The sequence below is a fragment of the Aspergillus undulatus genome (genome assembly GCF_047715775.1).
Source record: "Aspergillus undulatus strain CBS 261.88 unplaced genomic scaffold BDV17scaffold_67, whole genome shotgun sequence".
NCBI lineage: Eukaryota > Fungi > Ascomycota > Eurotiomycetes > Eurotiales > Aspergillaceae > Aspergillus > Aspergillus undulatus.
The window spans coordinates 91,435-107,521 of record NW_027396671.1 but is presented as its reverse complement, the minus strand read 5'-3'; the positions used below and the strand labels follow the sequence as shown (position 1 = coordinate 107,521).

At 51.8% G+C, this 16,087-nt stretch overlaps 6 protein-coding genes across 6 annotated transcripts; 3 read left to right on the top strand and 3 right to left on the bottom strand.

Moving 5' to 3' along the window:
• Window positions 1-813: 813 nt before the first annotated feature.
• Window positions 814-2,221, bottom strand: BDV17DRAFT_295390 (uncharacterized protein; the record flags this gene model as incomplete). The annotated part of the gene is made up of 2 exons (XM_073763053.1): window positions 814-1,358; window positions 1,411-2,221. 2 exons carry the CDS (start codon window positions 2,219-2,221, stop codon window positions 814-816), a joined length of 1,356 nt encoding a protein of 451 aa, XP_073611331.1.
• Window positions 2,222-2,693: 472 nt separating this feature from the next.
• On the top strand, window positions 2,694-5,209 carry BDV17DRAFT_300986 (Hsp70 family protein; the record flags this gene model as incomplete). The annotated part of the gene is made up of 7 exons (XM_073764161.1): window positions 2,694-2,860; window positions 2,924-3,206; window positions 3,269-3,529; window positions 3,593-3,659; window positions 3,711-3,978; window positions 4,375-4,621; window positions 4,681-5,209. The coding sequence occupies 7 exons, from the start codon at window positions 2,694-2,696 to the stop codon at window positions 5,014-5,016; spliced, it is 1,629 nt and encodes a 542-aa protein (XP_073611330.1). The 3' UTR covers window positions 5,017-5,209.
• Window positions 5,210-6,181: 972 nt separating this feature from the next.
• Window positions 6,182-8,357, top strand: BDV17DRAFT_210313 (carboxylic acid transport protein). Its single transcript, XM_073755415.1, has 5 exons — window positions 6,182-7,115; window positions 7,167-7,297; window positions 7,347-7,525; window positions 7,581-7,929; window positions 8,004-8,357. The coding sequence occupies exons 1-5, from the start codon at window positions 6,559-6,561 to the stop codon at window positions 8,321-8,323; spliced, it is 1,536 nt and encodes a 511-aa protein (XP_073611329.1). The 5' UTR covers window positions 6,182-6,558; the 3' UTR covers window positions 8,324-8,357.
• A 203-nt stretch (window positions 8,358-8,560) lies between these two features.
• On the bottom strand, window positions 8,561-9,723 carry BDV17DRAFT_295387 (S-adenosyl-L-methionine-dependent methyltransferase; the record flags this gene model as incomplete). Its single annotated transcript, XM_073763052.1, has 4 exons — window positions 8,561-8,869; window positions 9,046-9,339; window positions 9,417-9,615; window positions 9,671-9,723. The coding sequence occupies 4 exons, from the start codon at window positions 9,721-9,723 to the stop codon at window positions 8,561-8,563; spliced, it is 855 nt and encodes a 284-aa protein (XP_073611328.1).
• Window positions 9,724-9,889: 166 nt separating this feature from the next.
• BDV17DRAFT_300984 (acetyl xylan esterase) lies at window positions 9,890-11,059 on the bottom strand (the record flags this gene model as incomplete). Its single annotated transcript, XM_073764160.1, has 3 exons — window positions 9,890-10,486; window positions 10,548-10,804; window positions 10,858-11,059. 3 exons carry the CDS (start codon window positions 11,057-11,059, stop codon window positions 10,031-10,033), a joined length of 915 nt encoding a protein of 304 aa, XP_073611327.1. The 3' UTR covers window positions 9,890-10,030.
• Window positions 11,060-12,843: 1,784 nt separating this feature from the next.
• BDV17DRAFT_300980 (copper amine oxidase) lies at window positions 12,844-15,929 on the top strand (the record flags this gene model as incomplete). Its single annotated transcript, XM_073764159.1, has 2 exons — window positions 12,844-13,217; window positions 13,268-15,929. 2 exons carry the CDS (start codon window positions 12,844-12,846, stop codon window positions 15,345-15,347), a joined length of 2,454 nt encoding a protein of 817 aa, XP_073611326.1. The 3' UTR covers window positions 15,348-15,929.
• Between the last annotated feature and the right edge of the window lie 158 nt (window positions 15,930-16,087).

The following is a 16,087-nucleotide window of genomic DNA, read 5'->3' as shown; positions in this document are numbered from 1 at the left end:
AAATAGGTTCTGTCGCTTTTATATATTTTTTATCAGGTTGCTAATGATCACTATTGCTTTGATCTTCTTTCATTTCGAAAGGACCCCAGGGCTAACTATTCCAAATCCCCAATGCAAAGTGCCGTATAAACTTGAAGAATATACTGTAGTAGTAAGTAGGAAGCTCCAAGTTCGGTGAGAGAATTCATCCAACACCTCACCTCACTATTCCGTACGTTCCGATATCAATGTAGGAAAGAACGACCAGCAGACCTGCGGGCAACCATCGCACCTGCCCTAACTGACGGAGGAGGGTATCACCACTCTTGAGGAAAGAGCGATCGGGGACCTGAAAATGGGAGGAATCACCCACCATTGTGTGCATTCCAAGGAAGGTGCGATGGTATCTCGCTCTTGCAAGAAAGGAGCAACTGCCGCCCGCCTCTTGGAGCCATCCGCCTCTGTCCCTTCCAAGCGCCCAGGTGCCCATTCTTATATGCTCTGCCGTGCAGGAAGCGAGACTAGATGACATCACGGCTTGAGAAAGAGTCCTTTGGAAATATGCAAAAGTCTAATATTGAGCTATGTATCTAGGGGATGGGATACCAGGTCAGCGCCGCATGCAGTTTTACTGAAGCTAAAAGGCCATGTTTATTGAACGCGGGACTGCTGATGTAACAAAAAGCAGGCTCACCCCAATGCCGGCACTACTGAGCACACCCTTAAACCCTGCGAGTACGCCAGAACTGATTACTTGACGAACTACGCAGTGTACTAGGTTCCGTTAGTTGAGATGCATTTTCTTACTCGTAGAGGCCATATGGAGGACGAAGGTCAGAAACCGAACCAAGGACCCTTCGATTTCGCGGTCGAAGTGGCCGGAATGTCAGATGGAAGTTGGCAGGAAACCTCCATCGGCACCAGGAGCTGCTCTTCTGCTTGAAAGTCCTGTCCGTCTGATCTTCCTCGCTTGGTCACACCAGGTGCCACCACGAGTAGAACCGGCTGGGTTGGCTTTGGTCGCTGTTGCCCTTTTTCGACCTCCATCAACTTGGGCTCGAATCCAACACGGGCGTCTGGGCGCAGGAACTCCCAATTGATGCGAGCCGCTTGGCGATGAATCTCCCTATCAAGCGCCATCGCGGTATCAAGAATCCGGCGAAAGTCTTGGACAGGAGCGTTGCTACGTGTGGCGAGATATTGATCAGCTAGAGAAAAGAAATCATCGCGAATCTCTCGTCGGGTGTTTTGAACTCGCTTATATTCCTGCGACCCCTCTGTAAAGTCGCACATTTGCAGAACAAGAGCCGTTGCCTCCGCGGACCATATCTGGAACTTGCGCTCCAGCTCAGGGTCCGGGAATCCCTCGTGACGGAACGCTGGAGACATGTAGTATTAGATCATGTTTTGTCTAGCATGAGCTTCACGTACCATGTTTCATATAAAACCGCAAATCGCAAAGCGAATCACCTGCCTTGCCTGCCCACGCGAATTTGCCAAACACTCGGTCATCCAGAAGTCGCCATAGCATTGCCTGTATGATACTGGCGCATCGACTTGGGGATTTGATATATTCTTGGTAGGCGTCAGTTCCTGGAGTCGTTGGAACCATGTACGAGTTCCATATGTCGAACCTGTCTTCAGGAATACGGCTGCGAGAAACCCCCTTGAAGTATTGGACTGCAAAGTCGCGAATGGCATACTTCAACTGCTGAATAAGACCAGTCAGTTGGCTGTCGGTGACCTGGTGATGTGTAGGAGTTTGCTTGATTCTGCGTAATTCGCGAGCAGTGTTTTTCCATAGTTTCCAATTTTCCTCCGCCTGGGCTTTCGCCTTGTCTCGCTCACTGATGACCTCTTCGTTTAGTGCACGCTGCTCATCTAGCAGCTTCTCCAATTCTTGGAGTTTCTTTCTTGACCCCACATTCTCGGCGCGTAGTCGCTGATTTTCCTCTCCGGCGGTGCTCGACAGCTTCCCTTTCTGGGAAGCTGTTTGCTCGGTTGTGTCTGTTATATTATCAGGGGCAGCTGAGGATTGCCGGCTCAAGCTGGGGGTCTTGGTGGGCTGCGCGGCCGCCGTGCGAGAGGGAGGACGGGAGATGGTTTGAGACTGTTGAGAAGATGCTCTCTCAGCTGCCGCTGCTTTGGATTCGACATCTTGCGCTTTTGGCCGTGGGGGAAGTGACGGCTGTTTTTCTGGGGATTCAGCCCTCTTCGAAGATGATTGGGAGTCCAAAGGCATCTCAAGCAAAGGCAGCTATGGACCGGCTGCATGATGACATGACAAATACTAGCGAAATCATCTGTTATAAGACACGAGGTTTGTCGGAGCGGGGAAGACGGGAGTTGGTCTAGGGGAGAGGAAGGTGCGCAGCCTCGTCCGTCAACACCACGCCGAGCCATCTCAGCCTTTCGTGCGGTTTTACCCTCAACCAACACCCTGCTCATTGGATCAAGCTGCGCCATGTCCAGGCTGAGGAACCTGTTATCCCCCGTCGAGCAATGGCTCGATCGCGCTGGCAGTACATGATAGGTTCGATAATTTATCTCCTCCGTTGCAGCCTCGGGAACGCTGTTGGGGTCCGCGACAAGATGGAGGAGTGAAAGCTGCACTTAAAGACGAACAGCTTCCACTGGCGACAGACTTCAACATTCACGAGAATGTACTCAACTTGCATCAGCAAGCGATTTACCTTGGCCACTAGCTGACAAAAATGGCTCGGTCTCGTGTTTTGTCTACAGGCGCTCTCGACGCCCTCAACTCTCTCAACGCCCGAGCCTCATACAATGGGGCTGACGGCGATGTCACTTGGCCCCTGCAGGGCCTCTGTCTGCGGGAGGAGGATGATCAGTTGGTCATCGGTATCGATTTCGGTACGACGTAAGTTCACTGCTAGGACCATTCATCGCGCGGCGGGCGACTGACTGCGAAATTTCCTTACAGGTTTTCTGGTGCCGCTTGGGTCACGCCCGAGAGTTTCGAAGCCGACCAGATTAACTTGATAAGCGCTTGGCCTGGAACCGGTCGCGAAGAAGGAAAGGCTCCAACGGAGCTTCTCTACGACGAAGGGAAGACGATGTGGGGATACAACATACCTGGTGGAGCTGATACTGTGCGAGGATTTAAGCTGTTATTGCTCCGCGATGAAGACCTAACCGAGGATGTCAAATCATCTGAATTCTACTTGCGCGCCCGCAAAATGCTGAGGGACACAGGGAAGACGGTCGTCGGTCTAATTGCCGACTATCTCAGAGGCCTTTGGCGACATACGATAGAAACCATCACAAGGCCTTAGGGGACTTCGTCGTGGACGGTCTCCGGTTTCACGTGGTCATTACTGTTCCAGCTATCTGGAAGCCATATGCGCGCCAGGGAATGAAGGATGCGGCAAAGAGCGCGGGGATGTTGAATCCCCGGAAGGCTGGTGAAACAACTTTGAGTTTCGTCCCTGAGCCAGAGGCAGCAGCTCTATCGACCCTGTGTGAGCGTGGGCGGCGGATAAAAAGAGGGGATGTCTTTGTGATATGTGATGCTGGCGGGGGGACGGTGGTATGCTTATGCTTCGAGGAATCAATCCGCCTGCCATACGAGCCGACGTACTGACCAAAACAGGATTTGATCAGCTATGAAATTATGGACACCAACCCAATTGCAATGCGCGAGGCAGTTGAAGGAAAAGGTAATATGCGCACTATATGCACTGTTGCGAACGCACTCTAACATATTGCAGGACGTTTATGCGGCGGTTTGTTCATCGATGAGGCTTTTGAGGCCATGTGTAAACGTCGGCTTGGTCGACGCTGGGACAACCTCAGTAAGAAAGGAGTAAATGATGTGATGAGAGGGGAGTGGGAACAGTACATCAAGCCGCAGTTCAGACCAGGTTCCACTCACGGAGACTGGATTGTTGGTATTCCTGCGGAGGCATTCGGAAGGTCGAACATTGATGACCTGAGCAAACAACCGTATATCAAACAAGGCCGCATCCATTTTAGAGAGTGAGTTCAGTTTCCAATTTATCATAGTAGCTAGTAGCTGACGACAAGTTCAGCTCCGACATCGAACAGGCCTTTACGGACTCCTTTGCTGGCATCGACGCTCTTGTCGATAACCAGATCAAAAAAGCAAACCAGAAATCTTTGCGGGTGAAGGTAGGCCACTTTCAGATTCCATAACTGGACCCCCCCACTTCTAGCGTAGATGGGGCTCAGGGGTTTTTAGGGTGTCATTTTGGTCGGAGGCTTGGGAACAAGTCCATATCTCTACGAGCACTTGAGAGATCGATATTCGAAACACAACGTTTCTGTCCTTCAATCTAGTGGGATAAAGCCGTGAGTGAGACGGAAGTGCCAAGGGAAGGGAAACAGAGGCTAACGCATTTAATTATCATTTAGACGCACGGCGATATGTCGGGGAGCTATTTATAAGGGCTTCCTCCATTTATCCGAATCTAGCACCAATAGCACAGGCGGATACGATTATAGGAGCATTACCGTTGCCTCAACAATAGCTCGCATTAGCATCGGTACCAATATCTGGTGTAATTTCGATGAGTCAAAGCATTTAGAGGAGGACCGAATATGGGACTACAATAAACAAACTTGGAGAGCCAACAACCAAATGCTGTGGTACATCCACAAGGTTTGTGGCCCTCTTTTCCTCCGCATTTCCACGGGGTGTGTGCTGATATTACCTTCTAGGGGGACGATGTCTCCACAAAGGACCGTGTCAGCCACAGTTACCACCAGATAGTGGATCGCGACTTTGATGGAACATTCGTGGTAGACATGTATCAATGCGAAGCCGACGTTCCTCCGACTCGAAAAGCCTCGAACGTGAAGCTTCTCTGTACAATCAACTGCAAGCTCGATGTTCCGACGGCGGAATTGAAGAGCTTTCATCGAACGGATGGAACAAAAATGAAGCACCTATACTACGACGTGGTCATGATGCCGTCCGGAGCGGCGGCCGAATGCACGGTGTACATTGACGGGAGGAAGCAAGGGAGTCAGAACGCCACTATCAAGTTCCAATGAGAGGAATGCCGTTTCTCGGGACGAATCGCAGTCCGTAAGCAATGAGCATGCACTTAAACACTCTGTAGATTGAGAGCCGAGTCCGACGGCGGGCTCGGCAGATAGCGTCTGGTCGGGCAATATGACAAATTGTTCAGTTCAGGACCGGCAATCCTGGAGGAAATACGAGGGGAGGGGGGGGGGTGGCACCATACAAACGTGGTCACGTGTAGAGAGCACTAGGCCCACTCCAGACAAGCCGGGGTCTCCAGGTTTCTCCAACCGCTCATCTTCCCTTCCAAGAATCCCCAACACCAAGTCCCAAGACTTCCTTTCCGTATCATCGGGCGAGTACGGGACTCTTTCTTCCCTCACCATTGAGACAATTCTACCACGATGAAAATCTGGGCAGGCACATGACCTCCTTTCAGATTGAGGCCCGAAGTTTGCTCAGCCAACGACAGACAAGCCTCGCAGCTGGCGTCCCCATTATGTGTCTCGCCTGAGTTCCTATCCAATCAAGCCTGGCCTTGGCCAGAGTTTGGTCAGGGTAAGCGTCCCCAGAAGTCTTCTTTCGCGTGCCTGCTAACGCCAGCCAAGACCACGGACGTGACGCCGATCCCCGAGTCTGCCCCCGACTTTTGGCCCCCACCGGACCCCAGAAAAGCTGTCAACGTGTGTCGGTCGGAATCCCCAGCTTTGAACCTCCGGAGTACCCCGCGAGACAAATGCGAGATCAATGGACCCAACCGTCCTGGATAGGTAAGAAATCGGAAAGTCTCCGTGGGCCGAGTCATGCAACCCGTCATTCTCCGGCTTTCAGAACTCACTCCAGACTAGGGATGTCATCTCCGAGTGCACGGCGACCGCAAGGGTCTCGTGGCCCAGCCGCTGCTTGATAACGCACCTGCATCCTTCGCGGGGCCCTCCACGCAGCTGAGCTGAGCTAAGTTCCTCCGGTCTTGGCAGATCTCGCTGTTCGCACTGGCCTTCTTCCTTCTTATCTTCAGCAAAGGATGGCAATCGCATATGGTCGGAGCATCTCGCAGTATAAGACTCAGTTGATCGTCTTACCTTGCCTGGGCAAATCCTTCTTTCATCTTGGCTGACTGCATCCTTTGTCTTGTTTTCGTGCTTCCATGAGTGCGAGGCGAAAATTGTGTTAGCTAGTGCGTCTCGGCATCCACGTTCAGGCCAGTCAACCCCGGGAAATACAGCCAGAAAGGGTTGTGCTCGACACGATGAAGCAACCCCAGATTGCTTAGGCCCTTGGCACCGTCTTGGCTCACCGTGGATTCGTAGCCCGCCGTGGAGCTTGCACACGAGTGTCAGCCACAAGGCTATGGAGGGGTTGACTATGAGGGAATATGGTTGCGTGGGGTGGTGTCGCACAACCTCCGCATGAAGCTCATGGATTGATTCGGAGGCGGGGAGGGCTCTGGGGACCTATAAGAAGCGCAAAGTCGCCGTGGGATTCAAAGGGACAGTACTCTTTCTTGTACCACAAAGCCGGTTGAAATCGAAACGCGGAAGTCTTTTTTTTTTTAAGCTTCAGTTTCAGCCATGTCCTCCCACAACGAGCCTGCTGAGCCTATCCCTGACGGGATCGTTGCTGTGGCTAAACAATCCTTTGGAGACCTCTTCCGATGGAGGCAGCGCGTCGTCATCACGAACGAGCAGGGTGAAACCTACGCAGAGTGGCAAGACCCCGAGCCCTTCAAGAACCCAATCAGTCTCTTTGCACTACTAAGTGCTCGCGATTGGTTGTTCTTCCTCGTTGGTCTTGCCGCTTGGACTGCAGATGCCTTTGACTTCCATGCCTTATCCATTCAACAAGTCAAGCTTGCCGACTACTACGGCAAGTCCAAGACAGATATCTCCACTGCCATTACCCTTACGCTGCTGCTGCGCAGTGTGGGAGCTGCCTTCTTTGGTCTTGCAGGTGACAGGTTCGGCCGTAAATGGCCCATGGTAATCAACATGATCGTGCTTGGAGTCCTGCAGATTGCAACCATCTACAGCGGCACCTTCCAGCAGTTCCTGGCTGTGCGAAGTCTGTTCGGCCTCTTCATGGGTGGTGTGTATGGTAATGCCATTGCCATGGCACTGGAGCATTGCCCGTAAGTATTCACCTTCAAGTCAAGTGACATCTCATACTGACAGTTAGCCAGTGTGAGCGCACGTGGTATCATGTCTGGAATCCTTCAACAAGGTTACTCTCTCGGATACGTGTTTGCAGCGTGCGCCAATCTAGGCGTGGGAGGAGAGACCGAGACCTACAAGACTGTGTTCTGGATTGCAGGTGTGTCTTTCAACCTTGGTTCCATGAAACGACACTAACCAAACATCAGCCGGCATCTCAATTGGGATTGGTTTTATCCGAGTCCTGTTCCCTGAATCAAAGCAGTTCCTTGAGGCCAAGGCAGCAGGCAAGCGCAACGTCAGTGCTGGCGAGTTTTGGAGGGAAACCAAGCAAATGGTCGGCCAGGAATGGAAGATCTCTGTTTACTGCATCATCCTGATGACCTGGGTATGTTGCCTTCCCCCTCCCCCAATCAAAGAACCTAGACTAATGTATCAACCAGTTCAACTACTACTCCCACACATCCCAAGATTCCTACACAACCTTCATGCTAACTCAGAAAGAACTGGAAAACGACGGCGCATCTCGCGCGTCGATCATCATGAAGACAGGCGCCTGCGTCGGCGGCACCATCATCGGCTACCTCTCGCAGTTCGTCGGGCGCCGTCGCGCCATCATCGTCGCGGCCTTTATCTCTGGCGTTCTAATCCCCGCCTGGATCCTCCCAAAAACCGAGCGATCCCTCAGCGCAACCGGGTTCTTCCTTCAGTTTTTTGTGCAGGGTGCTTGGGGTGTTATTCCCATCCACCTGAACGAGCTCTCGCCTCCTGCGTTCCGATCTCTCTTCCCAGGTACGACTAAATCTTACTTATCTACTACCCATCCCATAAATTCAAATCCAAACTCCAGACTAACATAATAAAAGGCCTAACCTACCAACTCGGCAACATGATCTCCTCCCCCTCCGCACAAATCGTCAACGCCATCGCCGAGAAAACATTCATATCCGGCCCCTCAGGTACACCCGTCGAAGCGTACGGGCCTACAATGGGCGTCGCGACTGCCATTATCGCGACGGGTATTATGGTTACGACGGCCTTTGGGCCGGAGAAGCGTGGGCGTCGCTTTGAGACTGTTGTTATTGGGATGCAGGAGGGGAATAACGCCGCCAAGGCTAAGGAATTGGATATCGAGACTGGGGATAAGCCTAACGATGAGAATGTTGAGAGGGTGGTTAAGACTTAAGGGGTTGGGTGAATTTTTCGTTCGAGCTTATATTACGGTTGGGGTTGATGGATGATGGGAATGACCATCTATGATGGTATAGTGTATGACGCAAACAGCAACAAATGAGTTGTAACGTTGAGGGACGAGTTACGATTAATTGATTGATTGGTGATGACGAACGTTGGCGCCTTGACTCAAGTACCTATATCGCTTCCCCTCCGAGTAGCTTCTACTCGATTCAGCAGTACCCTCTACCTAAATCACCTTCAATTCGCCCCCTCCCATCCTTGCATAAACACTAATCATATCCGTCCCCTCCCCAACCTTATACGTCCTCTCAGGCTTATAATAAAGCCTCCTCCTAAACACGCCAGTCTCATTCCCCTCTTCTCCACCGGCAAGAAGCTCCCAAAGCACACCGCGCACTCCCCACGGCGGCCCGGGTAAGGTCGGGTCCTTATACATCGGGAATTCCAGGCACACCAGTAACCCGCCCGGTCTGAGCAGTTCCACCATCCGCTCCGCCCATTGTTTGCGGCGGCTGGGGTGTAAGGCGCAGAGGAACTAGGTCCGCGCGATGGTGTCAGCGTCAGCACTAAGCATGGATACGTTGGATTGGATTGGGTTGGGTCTAGCCCGTTGCAGCACGATGGCCAAGAACGGGGCCTCAGGACTCAACTGGCTACCAAGTAGGTCGTAGACATAATATATGAATATGGGGAAATGAAAGAGAAACGTACAGTATAATCATATATAAGATCAAACTTATCGCCATCCCCATCAACCTCCGCACCCTCTAACCAGTCCGCGCTGAAGAAGTCGCCTTCTAGAAATTGTACTTCGCCTCGGTCACTGGCAGCGGGAGGTTCATTCTCGTTCTCGTACGCCTTGCCGAAATTGCACGGTTGCGGAGCCGTAAGTTCATTCGCTGCATACTCCCTTGCCTCAGCAACTGCCGCCGATGAAATCTCAAGCCCGTACGCGTCGAACCCGTGCAGCGCGAGAGAGACGACGTCGTAGCCTCTTCCGCAGCCCTGTATGTATATGTACTCCGCATTAGCGCATCTCGCACTTTTATGGTACGTCAGATAATGGCATCAATAAACCATACCGGCACAAGTGCCTTCTTCCTCTTCCTCACCTCCTCCGACCCACCCAGTGGCGTATACGTATGCCGGAAAGACGTAAATAGCATCTGATGTCCTTCGATCAGATCAATCAGGGCGGGCGATGGAATCCCTCTATCCCAGAGATCGCTCTCGCCCAGGTCCCAGAGGTCCGACCATGCTTTGCCGTGGGTGGTTGTGGGGCTGAAATTGGATTGTTAGTGTTGGTTGCGGTTATAGTGCAAGGGGTAGATTGTACCGGTCTTCGAAATGGGATATGAGGCGGCCCTTTGGGAGAGGACTGGGTGGCATATTTGGAATTCGATGGTTCGGGGGGCGTGACGGGTTGTTGAAGTGTGGCGGGAAAAGACAAAAAGTATGTAAAGGAGACTGGGGAAGGTGTGGAGTCATTGTCTTGGCGGAGAAGTATATCGATGATTAAAACTTCAGGACAGTCAATTGTACGTAGAAGGTACGAAGACCCTTTTCAGGTGCGGTACAGCTTTTTACTATAGGAAGGAACGAGGGCGAGACCTTAAACTGGCATGAGCTATCGTTATCTACCATTTTTGAAAGGTCCGATGCTGTGCCCATCACTTCGACTCTTATTATAGACACTCTAGCTGGTAAACCCAAACCACTTCAGATCCTCCTCTCCTTGAATCTGGATGTTATGGCCCACTCCGTTCGCCAGGATTCCTTCCACGTTAGGGCCCCAAATGGTTTTATCCCAGTTAGCCACGGGCGTATCATTCTGAACCTCCTGTGGCGAGTCATAGTTGTATCCGAAGACGCCAACCCACTGCTTGCATGTCTCATAGTAGTTCTGAGGATCCAATGTAGCGTCCTCGCTGCCGTGGTAGATCTGCATCTTTGGTCTGTCGCCGTCGTAGCCCGGGTTCATGGCTTCTGCAATCTGAGCCCAGTGCTCAGGGGTAGTAATCGATTGGCCCTGGGAGCAGGTGCTGTTCCACCAGGCCTCTCCGTTGTCTTCTGAGTAGAAGCAGCCAGCTGATACACCGGCGTAGGCAATGCCGGCAGTGAAGAGGTTGGGATAGGTGGCTGCCATGACATTCTGAATTCATTCGTTAGCTCTTATATTCAGGCAGATCAACGTAGGAACAGCGGAGGCTCACGGTCATCATTGCGCCTGAGCTGGTTCCAGTCACGTAGACACGACTTGCATCAGCTCCATACTGATCAATGGTCCAGGTCACCATGTTGGCGATGGAATTGCTGTTACCACCTCCTCCATTGGTCAATGTTGATTGAGAGCTGACATCCCAGCAGGTGCCGTCGTATGGACTTTCTGGGTAGATAACAATGAATCCGTGAGTTTCTGCATACTGGGCATAGGGACTTCCGGTGTAGTAGGCTTGAGCGGTTCCCGTGCCTTGTAGCGTTTTATTAGCAATGTACATTCCACATATGCTAGCATGGTCTTACAGTAGTGAATAGCCACTATAATGGCAGGATTGGAAGCCAGATTCTGCGGGACATATATGTAAAAGCCCACGTTGGTTGGGTTGTCTCCAAAGTCAGTGACTTGACTCAACTGTCCAGCAGTTGGGGCACGTCGGCTCAGCGCCAAGGCACTGCACGTAAGGGCATAGAAAAGAATAGACAGGATATATCGCATTTGAATCATGGTGACTATTGTTCATTGAGTGTAAAGGTGGTTGAAGGGACCAAGACCTGGGGCAAAAAGGCTCATATACCTCTGATTTCACTCTCAAACGACACTTCCGTAAGTGCTCCTGTCATCTGCAGCTCCTCAATAAATTGCATACTGGCTAAATGCGGCGACACGGAGCAGTAGAAATGAGTGTCCGTATCCAAAACGCCAAGTGTGGGATCGACAGGCAGGGCTGCCCTAACAAAAGGGAATTCGTCACAGAATGATTGGGGTAGATCCGGATAAATTGCTTTGACCTTGCTTGGGTCCCTTTGCCCGCAATTCACCCCTGCTGAAGTTTGATGCTTAGCCAAAATTGATACGGCAATTTATCCTTGCGCTTCGACGTGCGAACTGGGAAACTCTCCGCTGGCCCGAACGAGTCTCGACTGGAACTTGCTTCACAGCAAGCGCGCTCTAGAGAAAGTATTGGTGAATTTTTGATTTCGTTCTCTTAAAAAGCTGCGAATGCCAAATGCGCATGCTAATCAGAATCGCCAGCCGTCGATACCGCCGTTCTCAAAAGTGCATTGCCACTATTGTCCTTGCAATTGGCGACATCCAGAAGTCGATATCGGATCTATCCGCGGTAGATCAAATTGATAATCCCCCGCATGCATAAGGATGCTGGCCGGCGAGGAGGAATGGCGTCATGGCCTCGATATGCTAGAAGACCTTCTGGGCTCCAACGCTCTGGTCCAGGTCTGGTCCTGCAGCCTCGGGGCTTTCGCTTCTTCAAACCTCCAACAAGATGCTATTGTTCGAACTGCCATCGAGCCGCTGTAACGACGAGAAGCCAACCCAGGTCGCTTTTTCTTAACTTGGAGCTCCATCACACCTTTCTCTGTACAGTCATCGTTCAGAATAGGGAGGAACAACTGTCAACATCGCACCTTCCTCGCGAGCTGTAGTCCAGTTCATATGGAAGTGGAAGGAGCCACCGGTGTCAGCTGTGAGTCACGCTTGCCTTCGAGGGTCGACAGCTCTTTCCTACCCCCGGGAGACTGCAATATAATTGTTAGCTTGTTACCATAAACAGTGAAGAGGCTCTCCCGTTGATTTGTCTGCGCCAATGAGCTTGTGCTTCAGATGGCAAGGAATGATGGAGATGTTGAAAGGCCTTATCATCTGACCAAATCAAGACAGGTAGACACCCACCCAAGGTAGTTGTCCTGGCTTTCTTCCCCCATTCTTCACCAGCTCGGATATCCCAACCAGCAGCTTTCTCTGCGTTATCTCATGCATGTGCACAATCCCCCGGCTTATCTACTCCGCGATAAACCCCAACATCAACGCTTCATTCGGATTCGTTGGAGATATCGTCTCCAGAGTTATAGTCTGCCCGTCTACCTCAATTCCTGCCACCGCTTCTCGATAGTTCGCGAATGGATGAAGCTCTTGTTTACCGCCAGCTCCTAGCCTCCTCTTGGCCATATAAACTGCTTCATCCGGCAGGTCCATGCGGATGTCTGTCAGGGCGTCGTGAACTTTACCCCAAGGAATGCGGAATTCGGGAGATTCCGACATCGCGGAAGGGCTTATCTCGCGGAAGCCGGCGGTTGTTGTAAAGGCGTTGCTCGATGATGGCCGATAGTGGTTGACAAGTATTGAAAATATTGGAGCTCAAAGCTATGACGCATGTCATGTAGGCTGAGTCACGTCCAGCCTTTGAATATAAAAGCTGCAAAATGCGCTCATATTGAGGGTCGTTGCCAGCTTGTGGTTTTCAAGAGCGAAGAACACAGTCACTTACCGCGATGAAGCTGCCCTTTTCCTCAGCCGGAGGCATTGCCTCTTTGCTCCTCATCGGAAGCTTCGCAGGTGACGTTCTCGCCAACAAGCTTGACCCCAGCGCCGAGCGGGTACGTCAAAAGGGCCATGGACGAAAGGCCCAGATGCGTAGCCTGTTTGGCCGCTCACACCAGCACTCCACAAGTTATGGCAAGGGTTACGAGGACCAATATTCATCTCCCTGCGAAGATACTCCACCGCAGGAGATCAAGGCCCCGAAGTATAATGTCTGGTATGGTCTCACTGACGACGAGACGGCCGATGTTGCAAAGTGGTTGTTTGGTCGACCCGAATTGAATCTCACTACAACCGAGAACGCAGGAGAGTGGGACAACACAATGTAGGTGAATTCTCTTTCCCTCGCACCAAGTGCTGACATGTGGGGTTTAGTGCTTTGATTGAATTGAATCGCCCAAACAAAACCGAAACCATTCCATACCTAGACGGCAATGGGCCTGCACCGACCAGGTACGCCCACGTCCGATTGAACAACCGGGCTACGGCCGACCCCTACTACGCAGACATTCTGGTCGGGCCTCTTCCGATAAGCAACATCTCTACTTGGGAGCCTCTTGAGTTTCCGTATACCCGCAAGACACAAGGCCAAGTGCGCAACATTGAGCCAGACGGAGAGACCGTCTACTCAGGGTGGCTGTTCAAGATCAGTGCATCGATCGCCGACATCACCCTGGATCTATGGAACGGGACCGCTCTGGGACTCGATAATGACACACTGGACATCTGGGGTATTGACCCACTGTGGCAGGATGATGGGCGCATCGTCCGCTGGGATATGTTCTGGAATCTGGCGAACGGTCAGTGGGACAGCGGAACCCTCCTACCTTTGGGTTTGTACCTGAAGTCGGATGTCACTGGGCGTGATCCATCCCAATGGAAGCTCTTGGGCTGGATGTACAACGACATCTTCTATGAATCGACCGAGGAATTCCGCAAGGCGTATTGGTCACCCGGCTTTGTCAAGCTCGGTCCGAACCTTGACGGTGCGTGGGCTCACACCGATCGGAGAGGAGTCGTTCCTCCCAAGGACCGGAAGCAGCCCCCACTCGCGGTAGCTCCAGATGGAGCACGTTACTCAGTGGACACCGAACACAAATATGTCCAATGGATGGATTTTTCCTTCTATATTGGGTTCAATCGGGACACTGGTCTCTCTTTGTTCGACATCAAATACAAGGAACAGCGAGTTCTATACGAGTTAGGTCTCCAGGAAGCGCTAGCTCATTACGCCGCAAATGACCCTGTCCAGTCCAGCATCGCGTACCTTGACTCCTACTACGGCTTTGGACCATATGCCTTTGAGTTACTCAAAGGGTACGACTGCCCGTCATACGCTTCTTATCTCAATACTTCATTCTACAAGGACGAGGAGACTCATACTCATGTGGACAGTCTGTGCCTTTTCGAGTTTGATGCAGACTATCCTCTTTCTCGACATTCAACCTCCGACTATGTCACCGTTACCAAGAACGTCTACTTCACCCTTCGTAGCATATCAACCATTGGGAACTATGACTACATGTTCAGCTACAACTTCTATATGGATGGCACTATTGGCTTCGAAGTGCGCGCCTCCGGATATATCCAGTCTGCATACTACGCCAACAACCAGGACTTTGGCTACCAGATCCACGATTCCCTCTCTGGATCAATGCACGATCACGTCCTCAACTTCAAGGCAGACTTCGACATCCTCGGCACCAACAACACTATCGAGCTCACATCCCTCATCCCCGTGGAAAAGAAGTTCTCCTGGAACGGCAACAAAACCCACAATACCATGCAGCTTGAGCGCAAGATCGTCGAATCCGAAGACACCAGCCGGATGAACTGGGGCTTCAACGGCCAAACCCAAATCCACGTCATCAACCAGGACATGAAGAACAAGTTCGGCGAATCCCGCGGCTACCGAATCCTCCCCTCCTCAGGCACCGCGCACCTCACCGTCCAAAACTCAAGCAACCTCGCCCACGCCGCACACTGGGCCGAGTACGACGTCCAGGTCACGCAGCAACATGACTCGGAGCCCTTCGCCGCCCACCCCTATAACAGCCAGGACATCCAAAACCCCCCCGTCGACTTCCGATCCTTCTTCAACGGCGAGAGCCTCAACCAGACCGATCTAGTCGTCTGGCTGAACCTGGGCATGCACCATGTTCCGCACACGGGCGATCTTCCGAACACGGTCTTCACAACCGCTCACTCGAGCATCCAGTTCATGCCATTGAATTATCTGCCTGGCGATCCAAGCCGCGAAACCGTCAATATGGTTCGCGTCGATTACGCTGATGGAGCCGCTACCGCTGTCGAGACCTTCGGGCAGTCGAATGAGACTTGTAAGATTAAGTTGTCGCCCATCGCGGATGAGCTTTGGTCTTATCAGGGTGATGTGATCGTGCGCAAGTTTCCTTATGATCCGAACGACCCTTTCTACGAGACGGAGGATGAGTAAGACGCAGTTTGACCTCTATGTCCTTATGCATGTATCCTGCGACGGACTAGACTAGCTATTCCCTAGCTATTCCAGTTCAGCGACCATCGGTGGTAGTCTACTTCCCTCGAGATTTGTCGAAAATTCTATCTAGCAACATAGTGTAGGGTAAATACTGCATGCAGTCCATGAATGAAATAAGCTTGAGAAACCTACAATCCCGCAAGACCGACAACTTCCCAAATCAGTATCGTTGTGAATAAAACCCCCGTGCCAACTTATGCCTCTGCATAATCCAGTTTAGAGCTGAGGTGTCAGGTGCAGTGCTCCGGCCGGAACCGTCGTTGCTCCGCAGTCTAGGCACATATACTCCGAACAAGCCGAGGACGCCTTAGCCTTGACTGACAGTCGTCACCCTCACTAGTACTGTCACTGTCAAGACTCGACAATTTTGGCCAATATGATGTCTAGCGCTAAGAGTAAGCACGACGTACGTCAAGCAAGAAGAGTCAAGGAAAGTCAAGGCCGAAACTAAACGCGGTCAGCCACCTCTCCACTACAGAAAGAGACTGACTCTTGAATCATGAAACAAGATCAAGCAAACCCGGCGAGTCAATGCTCAATAAGAATCCAATCAAGCATGGCATTGTCGGACTCAGCGCCCCGAGCACTCGGACTCTTGTCGGAGTTATGCTTACGAGCTACAGGGATGACCGATGCACCGCACCAAGGCTGAATCAGGCAATTCCCAATAATTGGGC

What these genes read in the sequence shown, in the direction of transcription:
- BDV17DRAFT_210313 (XM_073755415.1), top strand. Translation starts at nt 6,559, where the DNA reads ATGTCCTCCCACAACGAGCCTGCTGAGCCTATCCCTGACGGGATCGTT. An exon ending in ATGGCACTGGAGCATTGCCC is followed by an intron (nt 7,116 to 7,166) that starts GTAAGTATTCAC and finishes ACAGTTAGCCAG; the next exon opens with TGTGAGCGCACGTGGTATCA. An exon ending in GACTGTGTTCTGGATTGCAG is followed by an intron (nt 7,298 to 7,346) that starts GTGTGTCTTTCA and finishes ACCAAACATCAG; the next exon opens with CCGGCATCTCAATTGGGATT.